Source organism: Pteropus vampyrus, unplaced genomic scaffold, assembly GCF_000151845.1.
Source record: "Pteropus vampyrus isolate Shadow unplaced genomic scaffold, Pvam_2.0 Scaffold54, whole genome shotgun sequence".
In the NCBI taxonomy this organism is placed as follows: Eukaryota; Metazoa; Chordata; class Mammalia; order Chiroptera; family Pteropodidae; genus Pteropus; species Pteropus vampyrus.
The window spans coordinates 5,661,322-5,681,881 of record NW_011888835.1 but is presented as its reverse complement, the minus strand read 5'-3'; the positions used below and the strand labels follow the sequence as shown (position 1 = coordinate 5,681,881).

At 37.2% G+C, this 20,560-nt stretch overlaps 1 protein-coding gene, 1 long non-coding RNA gene and 1 pseudogene across 2 annotated transcripts in view; 2 read left to right on the top strand and 1 right to left on the bottom strand.

The window, feature by feature from the left end:
• Nucleotides 1-1,234, bottom strand: part of UTP23 (UTP23, small subunit processome component) — a 5,980-nt gene extending 4,746 nt beyond the window's left edge. The window contains exon 1 of the mRNA XM_011360366.2: nucleotides 950-1,234. Within this exon, the coding sequence (XP_011358668.1) occupies nucleotides 950-1,137 (188 nt within the window). The 5' untranslated portion in view covers nucleotides 1,138-1,234. The remainder of the gene's footprint in view (nucleotides 1-949) is intronic.
• A 2,159-nt stretch (nucleotides 1,235-3,393) lies between these two features.
• On the top strand, nucleotides 3,394-3,659 carry LOC105292234 (annotated as a pseudogene).
• Nucleotides 3,660-15,720: 12,061 nt separating this feature from the next.
• Nucleotides 15,721-19,620, top strand: LOC111739798. The gene is made up of 2 exons (XR_002780375.1): nucleotides 15,721-17,214; nucleotides 18,765-19,620. It is a non-coding gene; the product is annotated as an uncharacterized LOC111739798 (long non-coding RNA).
• The last annotated feature ends 940 nt before the right edge of the window (nucleotides 19,621-20,560 follow it).

Genomic DNA, 20,560 nt, shown 5'->3' with positions numbered 1-20,560 from the left:
GCAACTCCATTCCTTTGTTCAAAAGATCCCTACAAGAAATGCCACTTTTCTCTTTTCTGTCACTCAAAATAGTCCTTCCCGTCAGAAATGAACTGTGGCTGGGCTCTAAAGTTATCTCCTTCATGAAATCTCCATATTCCAACCACCCTCCCTCCCCTCCCCCCAAAGTTCCATCCTAATGTTTCCACACTGATGAAGTGGGGAAACTAGACCTAGAGTCAAAACACGTCAATTGGAGAATGACATGCATTATCTGGGCCATGAGGACTGGGAGTCTGCTGTTCACTAAGTTATCTTCAGTTGCTACACAGTGCTTGGAATGTGGCTTGTAACTTAATACAAGACAGTGAATAAACAAATGACCTTAGGCAAAGTTCGTAATCTCAAATTCTGACTAACTTTTTGAGAATCGAAGATGTTACCTAACATGGCAGTTGTGAGGACATTTTAAAATTTAAATTAGTAAGACTTATGCAAACAACAGTTCCATTTAAAGGAGGTAGGCTTTAGATACCAGCAAACGCTCTACATGCACTATACCTACTCGTTTAGTCCTTACAGCAACCTTGCAAGTAGTTATGTTTTTTTGTTTGTTTGTTTTTAACAGATGAGAAATCCAAGGCTCAGAGAAGTTAAATAACTTGTCTGAAATAATAGAGCTGGTAAAACTGGGACCAAGAATCAAAGTCAAGTCGGACTACGAAGCACATGGTCTTATTCCCCAGGCTAACGACATGTGAATATTCAAGGCATTGTATCTTCTGCCTAAATGACAGCTACACCCCTGAGCTCCATAGGCCACCACCACCTGACTGTCAACTCTTCGTGGGCGGGGCGCCTTACACCTGGTGGCTCGTGTGAGCAGCGGCCTCGTCTCAACCACACCCGCCGGATCCCCCGCGCCACCGGCTCGGCTCGGCTCAGCCCAGCTCAGCCCGGCCCGACCCACCTGGTAGTGCACAGCTGTGTCTCCCCCATGAGGTAGCGGGGCAGCTGCTCCCGCAGCTGGATGCGGCCCCGCAGCGCCGCCTGACAGAAGGTACCGTCCAGCAGGATCTGGTACGGCTCGCGGACTCCAAAATTGTTGCGGAAGAAGCCGAGATGCTTTTTGGCGTGTTTCTGCCTCGTGATCTTCATGCCTGGCTTCCCTCAACCAAGACCACGAAGCTGCAACAAACGCCTTCCGCACGGCCAGCTACCGGCGATACCCACTTCCCCCGGATATGAAGCTCCCTTTGCCCCGGAAGCAAACGCCCCCGTCACCCGCGCCTGCCGGCAAGTTACCATCATCCCCAGGCGAGCGCGCGCCTCAGCCACGGTGCTCGCGCTTTAAGGGGCGCGCCCTGGGGGGCGGAGCTTGCGCCTGCGCAGGAACCCCACTGGGTGTGCGAATGCGTACGGGGATGCACATGCCCAGTCGTGGGCCGGAGTGAAAAATCTGCACGCTGACATTAGCGCTTTAGTGGGCAAGCATCTATAAGATTGGCAATATAGTAATAATCAGCGATAATATTGAGCCTTAATATGTTACAGGCACTATTCTAAGTAATTTACCCTATTTTATTCCCTTTAATGTTTTTAATTCCCAAGTGTAGGAAGGCGAGGGATCGAAGTATATTGGCAATTATGGGCCTGTTTGGGCTGCTTGCCTTTTTGTAAAGAACTTAAGTAATTAAGCATGTGTACTAAGGACACGTGGTTCTTTAGCGTCAGAAGTCACTGGAGCCCAGCCCTCCTGCCTGAAGGTCAAATGTTCTTGCTAGCCCTATCCCCAATCCCCCAATAGGATCCCACCCTCTCAAGATTATCTTAACTCACTCAAACGGCATACTTTTCCTAGCACAACACTGGGAGGAACTCAAGAGGTTAGTTTTCTAAGAATCAGAATCCCTAAACTAGAGTCCTTGTTCTGCGCATAAACCTAGCCATTTGACCTTGAGCAACTCCCCGAGAAAGCTGGGTTCAGCTTCCTCACTGTCAAATAAGTTGGCAGGACTAGAGTTCTTTTTAAAACCCTTTTTATGTCTATAGATTCTGAGTCAGGAAGACTACATACTGGGCTAGTAACAGGAAAGTACAGAGTCGACAGAAAGTTTAGGAATCTAGGAATCATTTGGTCAACTTGATTAATGAAAGTGAATCAGAAAATTTTGAGTCCCCCAGTAGCTAATTGCCAAGTATCCACTTCAAGGCAAAATAATCAAAGAATAGGGAGTATGGTATTTTGAATTTTTGTCCTGGCCTGGAATCTGTCCCAGATTTAGTTTTGGCTAAAGATAGAAAGAACTAACAGAAAAATGATTTACAAAGTGATTGAGATGTATTATTTGCAGTTGAGGTTTTAGTTGAAGATATAGATTTGTGGAATTGGAACTAAAATATTCTATAATGTCCTGATTCCCAGCACAACATCGCTTAGATGGTTGCTTTTATTTAACTGAAAGTAAATTTAGGAATTGGAAGCCATGAAGAGTTATTGCAGAATTGAGCTCATGGTTCTTGAATATCATTACTCACTACTTTACAATTTGAATCCTCTCTTTATCCCTGTGTGCCAACTCCCCGCTCTAACTATATAACCACCACAGAAAGAGAAATTTTACCACCCCGGCCTTGCAAAAACACTTAAAACATTTACAAAAATAAGCTCACAGATTTATCTACTAGCTCCATCCTTTTGGCCACATTTCACTATTAAGAAAAATGTGATCCAGGTTAAGAATTTGAGTCATATTCTAGTTATTTTTTAATTTACTAAACTATAGCATAATTTTCTTTGAGCTCTATGTGTATGGCAGTGCCATTTGCAAACATGACCCTTATTTTACAAACATAGAGACAGTCTATAATGGTGAAGATCAAGTTTAAAACAGAGCTTTCTATTACAGCAGTGTTTTCAAAACGTGATCCTGGGACAGGCAGACAAAGCTCTTAATGTGCTTGTTTAAAATGCCCATTTCTGATTCAGAATGAGTATTAAAGAGGAATACCATTTAGACAGGAAGTGACATTTATTACAGTCTCCTCAAGTCATTATTATGTATATTAGTGTTCCTGAAGGACCATTTGCAATAAAGCATCACTGCTTATCCAGTGAGACTTTTTCATTAAGTGGTCCACTGAACACTTTTTAGCATGATGCCAAATGACTTAGTATGACCACAACCAAGGCAGAAGCCAAATATTGCCATTATTGAATAAAGTATTTTGATATAAGTTTAAATTTGAAATTTTACTTTGAAAATTATTATTAAAAATTTGGGGTAAAAACTTTATAAACCCCCTGGAGCGCAAGCAATGTGAAGAAAAGGCAAGAACGACCCAAGACAGAGCAAAGGCCTCACGCCATTGCATCCCTGTGTCCAGCGCCTACATCCCACAACTGTTGCCATCATGCCCAACAGAAAGACTGAAGGGGATGCTGAAGGAGGTAGGACTGGACCACAGAGGAAATCCTCAAGATTATCTGCTGAACCTGCTCCTCCAAAGCCCAAGCTCAAGCCTAAAAAAGGTCCCTGCAAAGAAGGGAGAGAAAGTACCCAAAGGGGAAAAGGGGAAAGCTGATGCTGGCAAGGATAGGAATAACCCTGCAGAAAATGGAGATGCCAAAACAGACCAGGCACAGAAAGCTGAAGGTGCTGGAGATGCCAAGTGAAGTGTGTGCATTTTGGATAACTTGTGGTGACTGTACAGTTTGAAATACTATTTTTTATCAAGTTTTCTGAAAATGCAGAATTTTGTTTACTTTTTATTTTTAAAGCTATATCGTTAGCCTATAGAACACTCCATTGTTGTTTTTTGGAGAAGAATGTCTGCAAAGCTGGATTGACGTGAGGAAAAACTAATTTTGAGAGACTTCCCTTGGTTCCTGGGAGGAGGGATCCCTTGATGTTGATACACATTGGTACAAACACCCCATGGGATGGAAAAACTAAAATTCGTTTTTGTGTCCTTTTCTCCCTCTCCACCTTAAACACAGACTCGACTCCCTTAAACTCAGACCTGTTGGGACCTGCCCCACCAAAATTGGTTATGTCAGGCAATCCAAACTTTCTAGTGTCCCCACTGAGATGGCATCCCTCAAAAGACAATGTTTTGTTTTTTGTTTTTTGTTTTTTTAGATTGTGGATCTACAGATTAATAATTCTGTCATTTTAATTTCATTTCCTGAAAGTCAGGGTTAGCTTGTGAAAAGTTTTTAAACCACACGCTCAAATGTCAAACCTCACTCTAAACTTTCGCTGTTCAGAGCATCAGGTGAAGACTTCACTGGGTTTCACGGCAGCTTTCTGATTTTGGTAGCCCATTAAAGAAGGGAGTTTGAAAGTCATTGTATACTGTTAATGATGTCTGCCCATGTCCTGCTTGAAATAGCATGATTGTTCATGAAAAGTGTCTTTAATAAAGCTGGATCTGGTTTGACTTAGAAAAAAATTAATAGTCATTGAAAAATTTTTTGATGATTATTACTGTAGGAAGAGTAATGTCTCAGCATTGCTAGCTGCTAGTTTTTTTCTTAGGTCAGTACATTGGACATTTTCCATGCCAAATACACATTCAGCCGAGGTAGTAGGGGATAATTAATTAATTTTTATTTTTTCATACTCTTCATATTCTTTATGATGTCTGGATCAAATATAATTTATAATGTGATGTTGTACCTAATTGAGAAGTTTTTTCTTCATGAAATTTTGATGAAGCCTAGTTGACATGAGAATGATTTTTTCTTGCAAGGTGTGACTAATTTCCAAATGAGACTTTTTCATGAAAGATTCATGGCCTAAATGGAATTAAATAGGCGAACATTAAATACAATTCATAAAGATTACTTTGTTTAATTTCATAAATGTAGTATATCAGATAATACAACAAAGATATCTATGACATTAGTTTTACATGCATATTTAAATATTTATAAACACTTAACACCCATTAGCTAAAAAAGAATAGTATATTCCTCCTAACATCTAGCTAACATACTCTAAATAAAAAAATTTTGCTAAATAAATCATTTAAAACAACTTAGGTAAACTGGTTTGTACTGAGGGCCTATTAAGTTCTTCACTAAAATCCCCCAGGATAGACTGCATCCTGGACTCAGCGTGAATTTTCATATATAGTGGAAGGTGTTATAAAGGTTGGACCTGGAAACTGCCACATTAAAAAAAAAAAAAAAAACTTGTGTGTTTTTTTCAGAGTACAGAAATAACACATGCCTAGTATAACAAGTGGAACAATGGAACAACACAAAGACATTCACCCCCTCTCTCCTCGCACAGATAACATATGTTGACCACTACTGAGTATCTTTCTGCAATTTTTCCCTTTTCATTTACTTATACAGTTGACACTTGAATCTGTGGGGTTTAGGGATGCCAGCCCCCCATAGGATTCTGTCACAAAAAAAAGAGAAGAGATACTGGGTGGCAATTCACAGTCTGTGCCACATCCATTATGTTATATGTGGTGGTTTTGTGGGAAATTTCATGTAACCATTAAAAATAATAAATGAGAGCTGTGTTCATACTTTGTATATACTGTGTATAACTTTTGACTACCCCAAACTTAACTACGGTCATCCCTTGGTATCCACAGTGAATTGGACCCCCATACCCAAATTCACAGATGCTCAAGTCCCTTATATAAAATGGTGTGGAACAATGCTGGCCTTACAAGTCTGAGGATTTGCAGATTACAGATACTGGTTTTGATCCATGGTTGACTGAATCCAGAAATGAGAAACCTGGGGATAGTTGGTAGGCTGAATATGTGTTTATTGAAAAAAATCCACATGTAAGGGGACCCAAGCAATTCAAACCTGTGTTGTTCATGAGTCAACTGTTCATCATTTACATACATATATGCATACATATATAGAGATTTTTGTCACTCTGTTACTCAAAAATGGAATCGTATTTTATCACTTCTATGAATTTGCTTTTTTTCACTCAACAATCTTTGTGGAAACCCTCCTCCCGCACATACCCCAAATCAATTGGCAGAGCTCTCATTTATTATTTTTAATAGTTACATGAAATTTCCCACAAAACCACCACATGTAGCATAATGGATGTGGCACAGACTGTGAATTGCCACCCAGTATCTCTCCTCTTTTTTTTTAGTGACAGAATTCCAAGTTTGTTCTGGATAGTAATGTGCCCAGAGAATCCATTTCTCAGCCTTCCGTGCAATTAAGTGTAGTCAGATGATGAAGTTCTAGCCAACACTGTAGGTGTTACAAGGGACTTCTGGGAAGGCTACTTAAAGGGCGCCAACTTAGCTTGGTGATGGGCACTTTTGTCTTTTTCCACCTCCTTTCTTCCTACTCCCTGGAACTTGGATGTGATGAATAGAATGCTAGCAGCCTATTTTAGACCATGAGGCATCGTTGAGGATGGAGACCACGTGGATAGCTGGCAAAGTGAGTAAGAGGAGCCTGGGTCATTTGTGACTGGGAAACTATCTTTCCAAATATAGACTTTTTGCCTCTAGACTTGTTTTACATGAGAAGAAAAATAAATTTCTACTTTAAAATATGGTTTAAAAATATTAAGTTTCTTTTCATTTCTCAAAACTTTATTTTTTTTAGAGCAGTAATCGGTTTACAACAAAATTGAGAGGAAAGTACGGTGATTCCCCATAGACCCTCTGCATCCACACATGCATAACCTCTCCCATTATCATATCATTCACCAGCATGGTATTATTATTATTTTTTTAATTAGTTATTTTTTTACCAAGGATAAACCCACATTGACACATGAAGTTTCCTTTATATGCATCCAAATCCAATCATAATTGATAGAGTCAGTTAAAACTACTTGCCAGAATTAGAATTTTATACTGACAGATGTATTTGATGAAACTTTGATGTTTGTTAGTGTTTGCCAATACAATTGCCCTTTCTTTGAACAGGTTCAAAATCCTAGTATGTAAGTTTTCTGTAAAAGGTAGAATACTTTTTCAAAATAAAATAAATTATATCCTTTTTATATACTCTAGAAGTTATCTTGACATTTGTTTCTTTTGAAAGTATAAACAATTTGATTTGAACTGGGTATGTCAGTGGGATGTATCTCCTGTTGAGAAAATTTAGTTAAATATGAAGAACCCCAGCTGCTTAGGCAAAAAACATCAAATAAATGTTAGTGTCATCCAGTTGTCAATTAAAGAAAGCAAGCGAGATTTTCTGTCTGTTGGTGCAGCTGGTACCAGTGAGCTCTTCCTACAGGGTAAATGACAAAGGAGAAACCGTCTCTTAGAAAAAAGTTTCAAAGGATTTCTGTTTGTCAAGAATACTTCTAAACCAGATAGAAATCAAGAGGTGCTCACCATGGGCTATCAGATGACTGTTGTCAGAGGGCTGTAAAATTGACTAGCAAATTTTCTTGGTATAAGAGTTTATTTGGACAAAATCATACAGAGAACAAACACTGCCATGCGGTCTAAGTAGAAAGGAATTCAGCTTTTCACTATAACAGATCTAATAGTACTCTCCATTGAGATTTTGTTGCCAAATGATTAAAAGTATTAATTAAAGTGATAAAAACAAAAACTACTAGAGAGGAGCAAAAAAGTTAAAAAGTGGCAACAATGTGCAAAATGTTTTACTTTGACACACATAAATCGCCATTTGAAATTTAATTAAATAATAACAAACTACTGGAATCATTCATACTGTATGGAGGCCTTTCATTTTAACTTATCAAAGCATTTTAGAAGATTAATGAATCCTTAAAAAATTACCGTAGGTAAGTAAATATTACTGTTATTAAAGGAGTTTGAAGATTGAAAATTATGTCAGAGTATGGCATTAAAAGGATTTTCTAAAAACACTATTTATATTGAACAAAATGTTGAAGACAACCAATTCACTCATGGTTTCGTATATATTTTTAAGCAGCAGGAGGACTTCAGGGCAGAAACAACTCCTGATGGCAAGAAATTAAACAGGCTTTCAATAATCCGGTAGAATATTATTTTAAAGTCTCATATTTATAATTGAATTACACCAATAGGAGGTATTAATTACATGAGGTACCAAATAAAAGTCATGGATCCTCATAGGATCCATGCAAATGTTTTCATGCAAGATCGCTTTGTTTTAATATTAGTTGTAAGTCATAAATCAAAATACAGGGATGAGGAGGTCAAATATCGTTTTAAAAATTATTATTATTTTAGTAAACATATAGAAAATATTCACATGCTGAGTCGTATGTATAAAGGAGTATTATTTTCTTTTTATTGGCTCTCTCTTCACCCTCTGTGTTGTTCCTTTATTAATACTGAACAAATCACTTAGCTCTTCAATGTATAACCTCACATAGTCTTATTCACACAGAGGGGGCATATGACTTAAATCAGACTAAAGAGAAAGATTTTTTTTTCCATGGTTCGGGGAGAGGTTTTCTTTTTCTTGTAATAATAAAAATAATAATAATAAATGCATACGTCCCTTGCTACTGGCAGGTATTTTGAGATTGTACGGGTAGTCAGTCTGTAGACCAAACCAAACCATGGCAGAAGACAGAGTCAGGAGATTCATAAAGATATGGAACTAGAGTCTTTATGCTCTTTTATTTATTTAGAGTACATTCCCCTCTGGACATTTTATTATGTGATAGAGTACATTCCCTTTTGCTTAAAATAATTTATATTGGGATTTTTTGTTCACTTTTTTTTTTTTTTTTTTTTTTGTAGCCCAAAGCATATTAACTGGTGGAATATTTGTTAAATCTAGGCAAAAAAAAAAAAAAATGTGTTTTAAAAGGAAAAACAATAGTATTACCTGCATAGTACCTTGTTTTAGAGAAATTTAAGATGTTCTTCATATGCTCTTGTTTTATGTCAGATAACATAGTGAAGTGGCTGGAATGCAGAAGTAACTGTTGCAATTAGCTGCTTTCAACTATCTCTCAAAGGGGTCTTTTTCACTCTAGCTAAATATTAAAGCAAAGTGTTTAGTGTTTTAAGCCAAATGATTTTCTTTGGCCAAATGAATATTTATGAACTTCTAAAAAATGTACTAATTGAATCCAGAACTTTAGTTTTGTCCTATTTATATGTTATTTCTTCTGGTTTTGCTTATGTCTAATTTTTGTGTCTTAGACCTGGCTCATTAATTGTAATGGCACCATATATTTTCTTGGAGAGGAGTAGTTGGGAGAGTTATTGCCTTTTCCTTCCATTTCCACAGAGTAAGGAGGTTCTGACCCCCTTCTCATGAGTGAGTAGTGTTGGAGGGTGGACTTCCTGCTTCTATCTTGTTACTTGTGACTGTTAGAAGGAGGGACTAATGTTTTGGGAGATCCTACAACCATCATATAACAGTATCTCTTTTTCAAGGGAAAAAAAAAAGACATTTGTGTTCCTTTCCTAGAAAATAATCAACACACAAGAGCTAAGAACAAACACCCCTCCCAGAATCTCCTGCTTAAACTTTTATTGAAAATTGTACTTCCTTGCTTCCTTTGTTTCTAATGAGTACTAGAGAAGACTAAACGTCAGCTGTATGTCATGAATGCACAATTATTTCCCAAAGGGACAGTGGATCAAAAAGTCAGATTACTTTCTACTTTTTTCCTTCACCCCAAGGCTGGAATAGATGCTAAGTTGGTCCTGTTAAGGTTGGTTAGGAGTCCTGAGTGGCAGTGCTCTATGTCTATCTACACCAGCCCCAAGAACACTGAACGTTGCTCAGTTCAGGCCCCAAACTATCACATGTTCCAAGGAACCTTGCCCTCCGTGGAGGTCTTGATGCAGGCAACTACTGAATAGGAATAAATTGACATTTAAAACAATCCTTTGGCTCATCTGCATACTGAATAGGAATAAAGTGACATTTGAAGAAATTCTTTGGCTCGCCTTTAGTATCTCGACTCCTTCATTTTACTGCATGAAAAGAGATTTAAGTTAAGTCTTAGCCAAGCAAGGAAAAGCAGCTCCAACATCGACTGGTTCTAAAGCACGGAATGGTCACAATCTGGCGTTCACTGGTTCGTGCTTTCCTGGTGGGTAGAGTTACTATGCCACAGACGCAGAACTGTATATTTTTTTCATTTTTTTCACTCGGGTTTGGCAGGCTAAACCCGAGTGCTTCTTGCCCCTGTGCAGGGCTCACCATTGGGCAGACCCTCTCCATCCTTTCTCTTTTTGCTTCTGACTAAATATGAAATATTTCCAGGAAATTAGAAGTATGTTAAAAATGTTAGCTCCTGTGGCAGAGAGAATGGAGAACATTATTGTTGGGAACTGGGGTAAATTCATTTTATTCACTATCTAAATATCCTCAGTGAAACTAATACCCACAATATTAAACTGCCTTTTGTTGGGGGCGGGGAAGAAATACAGCTTAATGGTTGTGATCAACCTCCTTTGGGTGATTAAATAAATACAGTATTCTTCTTTAATCTATTATTTTATATTATTAGATTATTTAGATTATTTAATCTATTATTCAGGCTTTAGTTTTATTTTCCTCTTATTTTTATAGAATCTGGAAGAGGTAGCTTAGGATATAGATTCAAGACATTTCCTCTTTTATAATGTGTGCATTAAGCTATAAACTTCGCTTTCAGCACTGATGTAGCTGAGTCCCATAAATTTTGACATTTCGTGTTTTCATATTCATTCAGTTCAATGTGTATGTGTGTTTTTAAATTTCCCTTAAGACTTCCTCTTTGATTCAAGGGTTATTAGATGTATGTTTCCAAGTATTTGGAATTTTTCTTGTTACATTTATGTTTTGACTTCTAGTTTGAATCCATTGTGGTTGGAGAACATTGAATGATTTCAATTCTTTTAAATTTGATGAGATTTGCTGATGGCTCATGATATGATTTATATGTTCCATAGGGTTTAAAAAGATGTATTCTGTTTTTTGGTGGGATGTTTTATAAATGTTATTAGATCCTACTGATTGATGTTGCTTAGTTCCTTTACATCATTGCTCATTTTCTTTCTAGTTCTTCCATCAGTTGTTGAGAGAGGAGAGTTGATGTCTCCAACTATGACTGTAGTTTTGTTTATAGAAAAGTTGCAAGAATTTTTCTTCACATAAATTTAGCTCTTTTGCGGGGACATACACATTTAGAATTGCGAGATATTTTTGGTGATTGGCCATTTTATAGTTATAAAATGTCTCCTTGTCTCTGGTGATTTTCATTGCTCTGAATTCTCCTTTATCTGATATTAAGGTACCCACTTTCGCTTTCTTTTGATTAATGTTTGCATGGTCTGTTTTTTCCATCGTTTTATTTTCAATATGACTACATCATTATATTTGAAGTGAGTTTCTTTTAGGCAGCTTGTGGTTTAAGTCATGTTTTTATCCATTCTATCAATAGTTGTTTTTTAATTGGTATATTTAGAACATTTATATTAATATAATTATTGATATATTCAGGCTTAACGCTGCTATTTTATTTGTTCTTTTTCTATTTATTCTCTCTCTTTTTATTTCTGTTTTATTTTTATTGTGTTCTTGTGGTTACTAAATATTCTTTAAAATTTTATAGTGACTTATCTAGGGTGTCTTTGAGTGTACTCCTTGATAAAGCTTTTTAGTGGTTTCCTAGGTACTATATTAACTTTGAATAACTTCTTCCTGTTGAGTCATTTTACCAGTCAAAATGTAGAAAAATTTTCTTCCTATATGTCTCTTAACCAACTCCTTTTAATAATGTAATTGTTTTAAATATTTTCTCTACATACATTTAGAACTACACTAGATACTGTTATATTTTTTTGCTTTAACCCTTGAAAATATATTATAAAATTCAAGAGGAGAAGGAAAATCTACTGTAATTATCCATATTTTTGTTTACTCTGTTCTTTCTTCCTTACTGATGTTCCAAGGTTCTTTTTTTTTTTTTTTTTACTGTTTCTTTTAGAGAACTTTTAGTCATTCTTTTAGGGTAGGTCTGCTAGAAACAAATTCTCTCAGTTATTTTCATCCAAAATGTTTTGATTTCCTTTTTATTCTTTAACAATAATTTGGCTGAATGTAGGTTTCCGGGTTGAGAATTCTTTTTATTTTAACAGTTGAAAAATATTATGCAACTTCTTTCTGGTCTTGTCGTTTCTGAGGAGAAATCCACTTTAATTCTAATTGTTTTTCTCTTATAAGGCATTGTTTCTTTCTCACTGCTTTCAAGACTTTTCCTTTGGCTTTCAGAAATCTAACTGTGCTGTCTTGATGTGAGTTTCTTTGGATGTATTCTCTTTGGAGTTCCCTCGAGCTTCTTGAATTTATAAGTTATGACTTTCCCTCTAGGATTTGGGAAGTTTTCAGTCATCATTACTTTGAATACCTCTTAACCCCTGCTCACTTTCTTGTCTCTTTGTGAGACTCCGATGACAGGATTGCTATATTTTTTTTCTTATAGTCCCACAGTTGCTCAAGGCTCTGTGCATTTTTTTGTTCCAATCCACTTTGTTTTTTATTGCGGTAAAGTAATGTAAACTTTAACATTTAAATGTTTTTTAGATGCACATTTCAGTGCCATTACATGCATTCACATTGTGTGCAGCCATTACCACTTTTTCATCTTTTTAAATGGAAACTCTACACCCATTAAATAATAACTCCCCATTCTTCTTCTTCTCAGGCCCTGGTTACCACTATTCTAATTTTTTTCTCTACAAATTTGACTATTCTAGGTACTTCATATAAATGGAATCACACAGTATTTGTTCTTTTGTATCTGGCTTATTTCATTTAGCAAAACGTTTTCAGGGTTCATCTACATTGTAGCATGTACGATATTTCTGTTTCTTTTTATGGCTGAATAATATTCGATTGTATGTAAACATCACATTTTGTTCATTTATTCATCTGTTGAAGGACATTGAGTTGTTTCCACCTTTTGACTACTATGAGTAATGCTGCTGTAAACATTGGTGTACAAATATGAGTTTGAGTCCCTACTTTCAATAATTTTGAGTACATACCTAGGCATAGAACTCCTGGATCATTTGGTAATTCTGTGTTTAATTTTTTGAGGACCTGCCATACTCTTTCCCACAGTGACTATATCATTTTCTATTCTATTAATCTGTATACAGACTGGGTAATTTCTATGTTCTATCTCCAGTCCACTGGTTTTTTTTCCCCTCTGTCTTTTCCATTCTGCTGTTAAGCCCATCCACTTGTTTTTTATTTATTTTTATTTTTTAGTTATTATATTTTTTAAGTCCTAAATTTTCATTTGGTTTCTATTTATATATTTTATATCTTGATTGCGACTTGCAATTTCTTTGCTGAAACTTTTTATTTCAAGTGTGTCTGTAACAGTTAAAACATTGCATGGTGGCTGCTTTAAAACTTTTTGGATAATTCTCATACTTCTGTCATTTCAGCGCTGGCATCTATTGCCTTTCTTCATTCAGTTTCAGATCTTCCTGGTTCTTGATGAAATGGTTATTTTTTTTTAGTGAAGCATAGACTTTTGAGTATTTTGTTATGGAACTTTGGATCTTGTGACCTTCTGTTTTAGCTGGCTTCCTCTGACTCAGCTCTGGTGATGGATGGAGGGAGTTCTTCCTGGTACTGCCCTATGAGGGTACAAATAGAAGTTCTATGTTCAGCCTCCATTGACTCCCTAGGAGTGAGACTAGTTCTTCGTTACTGGTGAGAGATGGGAGTTCCAGCTCCCACTGGACCGCCACTGATACTTCTTTGGTGTAGGAGTTCCTTGTTACTGCTCTCCATGTTTTCCTTCATGGGCTGGTGGTGTCCTTACTGCTGTTGTGAAATTCTGACTTACCAGTAGGCCTTTTCTGACATCACACCATTGGGGGAGAGAGTGGCTGTCTCATTACTGTCTGGCAAGGGTGAAAGTTTGAACTCCCACATGGTCTCCACTGATGTGTGCAGAGAGCAGACTTTTGCTGGAGCTTTTTTTGTCTGTCCCTGTTGGTGTTTCTAGGTCACTGGACTTCAGCTCCAAGTGTGGGATATACGTGGCAAATAGAAACCCTGGGAAATCACCATTGTGTTGTTCCTTGGGTCCTGACATCCCTAGCCAGTCTTCCTTCTCTCTTCTTGCATAGTCTTCTTATTTTTCTTTTATATATAATGTCCAGGAGTTTAGATGTAATTATTAGGAGGTTTGGAAAAAGTTATCTCTTATTCTTCCTAGAAGTCTGGGTTTTGAATACATTTTGACATGGAGCCTACTAGAGTTTTTAATGGATCAGGTGTGCGTGCGTGTGTGCGTGCGTGTGTGTGTGTTAGAAGAGTTGAAGATGACCCCAAGGGTTTTGGTCTTAACTAGAAGAATAGAGCTGTCATCAAAAGAGATGGGGAAGATTGGAAAGAACTTTTTTTTTTTTTTGGTAGGGCATTTAGAGCTCAATTTTGGAAAGGTTCAGTTGGAGGTGACAGACATTTAACTGGAAATGTTTAAAGAGCAGATAGACATGCTGGTGTGGAGTTCAGTGGAGAGGTCTGGGGAAATATAAATTTGGGAATCATATGTATGAAGTTTAGAGCCTTGAGAGTGGATGAGATCACCATGATAGGAGTAAAGATGCAGGAACAAAGATATATAAGGACTGAACTCTGGGCTATTCAATATTTAAACTTTGGGAAGGGTAGAGAAATCAGTAGTGGTGACTGATAAGGAAGGAACAGCCAGAAAGATAAGAAGGAAACCAGGAGTCCAAGTGAAGCAAGTGATGTTGCTCATAGCCCTTTCTAGGTAGGGTGATCATATTGATTTCTATTTCAAATTACTTCTAAATTTGTGGAGACATTTCTGTGGCCCAGGTTGTGGTCTATTTTGATAAACATTTCATGTGCACTTGAAAAAAATGAATATTAATTTTTATTTTGTATCATTAGGAATTTGTCAGGTGTAATTATTTCTGTTCCTGGATTGTACTGTAACACCAGACCCTCACAATAAAAAACTTCAGGGTCGGAAATACCCTTCATTGGTGTAACTACTTAATCAGTTCTGTCTAGATATTTATTGAATGAGTAAACATTTAAAAAATAAGCAGACAAAATGTATTTGAAAGGAGAGAATGTTTTAAATTCCTTATTTAAGATAGTTTTTCTAAAGCTGTCCAGTATTCTTTTAAAAACTTGAGACAAGTCTTTCAAACTGTGTTATGTCAGCCTGATTTTTAGGGAACAGGTTCTGCACCACCCTTCAACACTTTACATAAAATAACTTCTTTGTCCTTAAGTAAATCCTGCATGAAACTAATAGCAGCAAAGGACTTAGTTCTCGTAATTCTGATCAAAGTTCCCATGTTTTAATTTCTATATAATCTACATGGAGACCGATATCTAAAATTACATAAGACAAACTGCAATATCGCTCACCACTAATTAACATAATGACGTTGGGCAAATCATGTCTCAGTTTCCTAATGCGTGTAATGGGACTACAGCTGTTCATGGGAACGAAGATTAATCCAAAAATTAGAATCGAAAGCATTTTTACTCATGGAACGCTATATAAATGTGAGCTATAATGTCATTATGATCAGTTGCCTAATGGAGACTGACTAAACATAAAATGAAAAACATTTTAAAAAGTCCACTTTCGGCTTTGAGCATTCCTTAAAAAAGCTGCAAGCGCACAGTGCGCATGCACAGTGGATTCCGTTGGGGTAAGAGTGGAGGCAGGATTACAGGTGGGAGGCGGGGCCGTACGCCAATCTTTCCTCCCAGCTCCGCCCCTCAAACGCCAGTCTGCGCATGACGTCACGAGAAGCTTGTACTTCCGCTCTCGAACACTCACATTTCTCTTTCTTCCTGTCTGGCTGAAAGATGGCGTCTCGCAAGGAAGGCACCGGCTCTGCCACCACCTCTTCCAGCTCCACCACAGGTGCGGCAGGAAAAGGCAAAGGCAAAGGCGGGTCCGGAGATTCGGCCGTGAAGCAAGTGCAGATAGATGGCTTGGTGAGTGGGGATCCGTCTCTCCAGGCCCACGTGGGGAGCGTAGTTCCTAGCCCGGTCCCGCCAGAAGCGCTTCCCGGCAGCCTCCCATTTGGGCTTGGTGAGGTTGGGCGAAGGTTTCTTCCTAAAATCCTCCTTTTTCAACTTCGCTTTTTGTTGGGAGACTCCAGCAGACTTCTCTGCCATCTGACGGAGGAATTGAGGGTTGAGGAAGGGGACCGAGGCTAGGGTGTGTGTGACAAGTTCCTTGGGTTTTGTTTTGAGATGCCTGGGAGAGGGGATTTGGAGAAAGAATTTTTCGGGAGACAAGTAGGTGACGGAGGTGGAGGTGTCGAGAAGGATCTAGGACTCCTGGGGCTTTTGGAAGGAGAGAGGAAGGTAAACTTTAATGCTTCTTTGCTGGGCTATGACATCTGTAACTTCCCAGGTGGAGATTTATTTACTTTGGAGCCACTTTGGAGCCTGTGGTTCAGAGCTTTACCTGAAAGCGCATAATTGGAATTAACATCTTTTATGTTGGCTTCTCCTTTCCCCATCTGTGAAGGTTGGAGTGCTTCAGGATTTGAGTCTAGGCTTCCTTCTCTGCCTGACATAGTGTAAAAAAGTAGTTAAAAGCACACCTCTGGAGGTAAACTGCTTGGGTTTGAATCTCACCTCTAATTAGTTGAATTGACATTGGACAAATTACTTAATCTCTATGTCTCCTTTTCCTTTAATTTGGGAATTAAAATGAGCTGAATGTGTTAATAACTAGCACACTGTCTGGGACATAGTAAGTTTACACTTACTCTTAGCTGCTGCTGCTATTATTTGTAGTAGTAATAGTTGACCTTTAAGGTCCCTTCTCATGGCTTTAAATATTTATATTATTCCTAGCATAATCTTTCTTACCAGACTTGGGTGTTGTATGCCACTCTTGAATACCCAACTGTCTGCTTGACATCATTATTTGAATATCTTATAGGCACCTCAGATTTAACATGTCCAAAATAAAATTGTTGACTTCTCCCCTTCATTCCTCTATCCCCCTTGTTGGTCCTACCCTAGACTCTCCCATCTTAGTAAATGGAACTATCATCTACCGGTTTGAATAAGTCAGAAAACCTAGGCATTAACCTACTTGGTTCTTTTTTTTTCTTTTTAACCTTCAACATCCAGCCCCTCAGAAAACCCTGTTGATTCCACGTTCATTGACCTCGCAGTGAATTCAAGGCCCACCAAGATGTTGTGTTTAGGTTTACTTCCTAGTATTTCCAAGCTTCCTAGGAACTATGCATTCTAACCACCAAAACTATTTGGTAAGCCTGATGTTTAATCACATTTGTTTCTGGCACTTTGACCAGTTTTTCTTCTAGTGTTCTTGAATCTTTCCTTTCCTACCTTTGGTCCTCTTTCATCAATTCCTCTGTATTTTACCATTATTGTTCCTTCAACATCTTAGTATTGTCAGGACTTACCCATATTAAAATGTTCAGCTCTGCCTCTTAGCACTCTGTTCCATTCTTAATCCCCACTTTTTTCCTCTTAAAGTCATGGTCAAAACTTGTCTATATTGGTAGTCTTCCATTGTTTCTTTAATTCGCTGCTATTAGAATATGCCACCGCCAATTTCCCGACTTATTTTTAAAAAGATCATTGATAACATAAGCAAAGAAGTGTAAAAAAAGATAAAAATATACACTCAAAATAGTGTCTGTATACATAATTTCAATAATCACAAAATATACATTCTGTCAATCTGCCATTCAGCTTGCGAAATAAAACATTACAAGTATCTTAGAAACCCTTCCCACTTCATCCTTTCCTCCCATCCCTTCTTGCCACCCTGTTACTGTTGTGAGCTTTATTTCAGTGATTTCTTGGTTTTCTTTATAGCTTCACCAGCGTGTTCCTAAACAGCTTTAGTTTTGCCTGTTTATATTGATAAATATGAATGAAATTATAGTATGTTCTCCTGTCTTAATTATATACATTCATCTCATACCATGATGGAGATTAGTCCGTTCTAGAGTGAATAGTCGTAATTCCTTCATTTTCATTATTATATAACATTTCATTGCATGCATATAACATATATTCTTCATCTGACCGTTAATGGACAATTACATGGCTATTTTCCTTGTGCGAAATGGTTTCTCAGTCAGTGTGTCTTACTGTACTGTGTACAAAGTCAGTACGCAGTATATCCTTTTGGGGTGGAGGAGCACATCTTCGTTGTAGTCAAGTTGTCTTGTTCCTAGACAAGATCAAGTTAATCCTTCCTGGTGAACTTTTCATATAAAACCTGCTCTGTTTCCCCAAACCAATTAGAATCCTACCTTTCTCATGTACATTATACTTTTTATACTTATAAAATATGGTCCATAGACCAGCAAAACAAGTAGAATTAGTCTCCCTGGGTAGCTTGTTGGAAAAGGAGAAATATAGTATCTCAGAATCCCAGGCCCCTCTCCTGACTTGGTGTATCGGGTGATTTATAGCATGTTAGTGTTTGAGAAGTACTGCTGTGGTTCACATTGATCTTTTCTCTGAACTTTTTATGATGATGGCCTGTTTGTTCATCTTGTCATGTGATTATATGCTATTAATGGTTTACTGTTTATATATTTTTCCTTTGTCACTGAGATGATACGAAGGCTAAAATGAAAAACATTTGTGTCCCTCATACTTCCAGTGCTTAAAACCTATTGCCATCGAAATCTGTTACCCTTAAAATTTTGTATTCTCCTTTATGAGAAAGTTACCTCATTATATAAATTGTTAGCTACCTCATTCCTCCTTTATTGGAAGTAAGGTAGAGAATGTTTTTAATAAGTGAAAAAGTTACATGTACTTTTTTGTTATTCAGGTGTCACCTCAGATGTCACCTCACAGGGACCTTCCGACTGATCTAAAGTGGCCCCATCTGTTCACTGATCCTTATATCACCCTGTTGGGCCCTTGTTACTGTTTGAAATTGTCTTATACTTGTTATTTGCTTGTCTTCTCACACTGAAATATCTACTTCCTGAGAGCAGGACCAATGTCAGGTTTGTTTACTGCAATATTTGCAAGTGCCTAGAACAGTGACTCAGGTACAGTGAATGAATAAATACTGTCCTGTGGTACAGAAATTTTCTTTAAAATGAATCATGAGGAAACTAGGTTAGTAAATGCTTTTTAGAAATTAATAGTGTGTTGGTGGAGAAGAGCACAGAAGTGAGGCTAGAAAGAAGACCAGTTAGCTTCATAAACTTGTACATATTTCTTCATTATTTTAAGTGTCAATGTCTTATTTGTAAGAAAAATCATTAATGTTGTTTGAACACCTACTGTTTACAAGACTCTGTGGCAGGATGGTTTGGTTAGATTATGTGTGATCCTCACAACAGCTTTGAGGGTAGATTTATCTCTGCTCTACTTACCTGATGGTTATTCAGACCTAATGAGAAAATGTTGAAAGTGTTTCATAAACTGAAAGGAATAATTCAGATTTGTAAAGGGCTTATACTAGGGTATGACATGTATCACTGTGTGTGTGTGTATAGTTTATCTTAATTTATTGCCCAATACTGGTCAAGAGTCTTCAAGAATCCCTTGGGGGTATTTATGTCTGTTTATTTCTGTAATAAATGTCATCTCTCTTTGAAGTTTAGATGCTTTGAATGATTTCTCTTTCTAGTTGGCTGCCTTTTATTTTTGCCATTAAATTTCTCTGTCTTTTACCTCCTTGATTTCTAGCTTTTCATTTGCTGTGGATGAAAAACCAAATAAGTAGTCTTGTTAGCATTATTTCTAACACAAGACTAAGTACATTCTGAATGAAGATTAAATTAACTATGCAGTCTGACATTTTAACTGCTTAGTTATATTTTTTTGCTTTGGCAAGTAAGATGTTATAGCCTAAATAATAGCTTTTTATAGTAGATAAAAGACATTCGACATACATTACATCTTAGGAGCTCCAGGAGCTGATGAAAGTAGTATTGGCCAGATTATACATATGGTTCAGTCAGTTATAGAAACTGAATGGCTTTTCAAGGACATAAAGTGAATGTATCCTAGAGCTTGAACTCAGATTACATCTTGCCATCCTTGATTCATTCTGCTTTCCATTATTACAGCTGCCTTCTACAATGTAAGGACTCAATAGCTGTTAGCCAGGTACTGTTCAAAGTACTTTATCTATATTACAGCGTTGAAGCCATATGACAACTCTTTGATGTAGGAACCATTATTAATTCTATTTTACAAATGAGGAAACTCAGGTATATATAGATTATGTGACTTGCTGAATGTCAGAATCAGGGGAAGTAGTAGCTAAGATGTTCACAAAATAATCTAGTATTCCTTTCTCAAGCATCTGGAAGTGTATTTCCCAAAATTCGGGGCTCTTACCCATTTATAACTTTAAAATATAAGAAAAGCTAATTTATCAAAATCTTTGTGTTTAATAATCTGTCATTCTAGGAGAAGATTTATAGCTAAAAGAAGTCAATAAATATTTTCAAGTTTGGAAAAAGGCAACCTTTAGTCTGTAGGTTAGACAGTTTAAGATATTGGAGAATTAAAATTGAAGAAAATAGGGCTATTAGGGAAAGTTAGAAGTACTGGTAGCTGTTCCTAAGTAATGTAGTTTATCTACCTTAAGTAGGTAAACTTAAG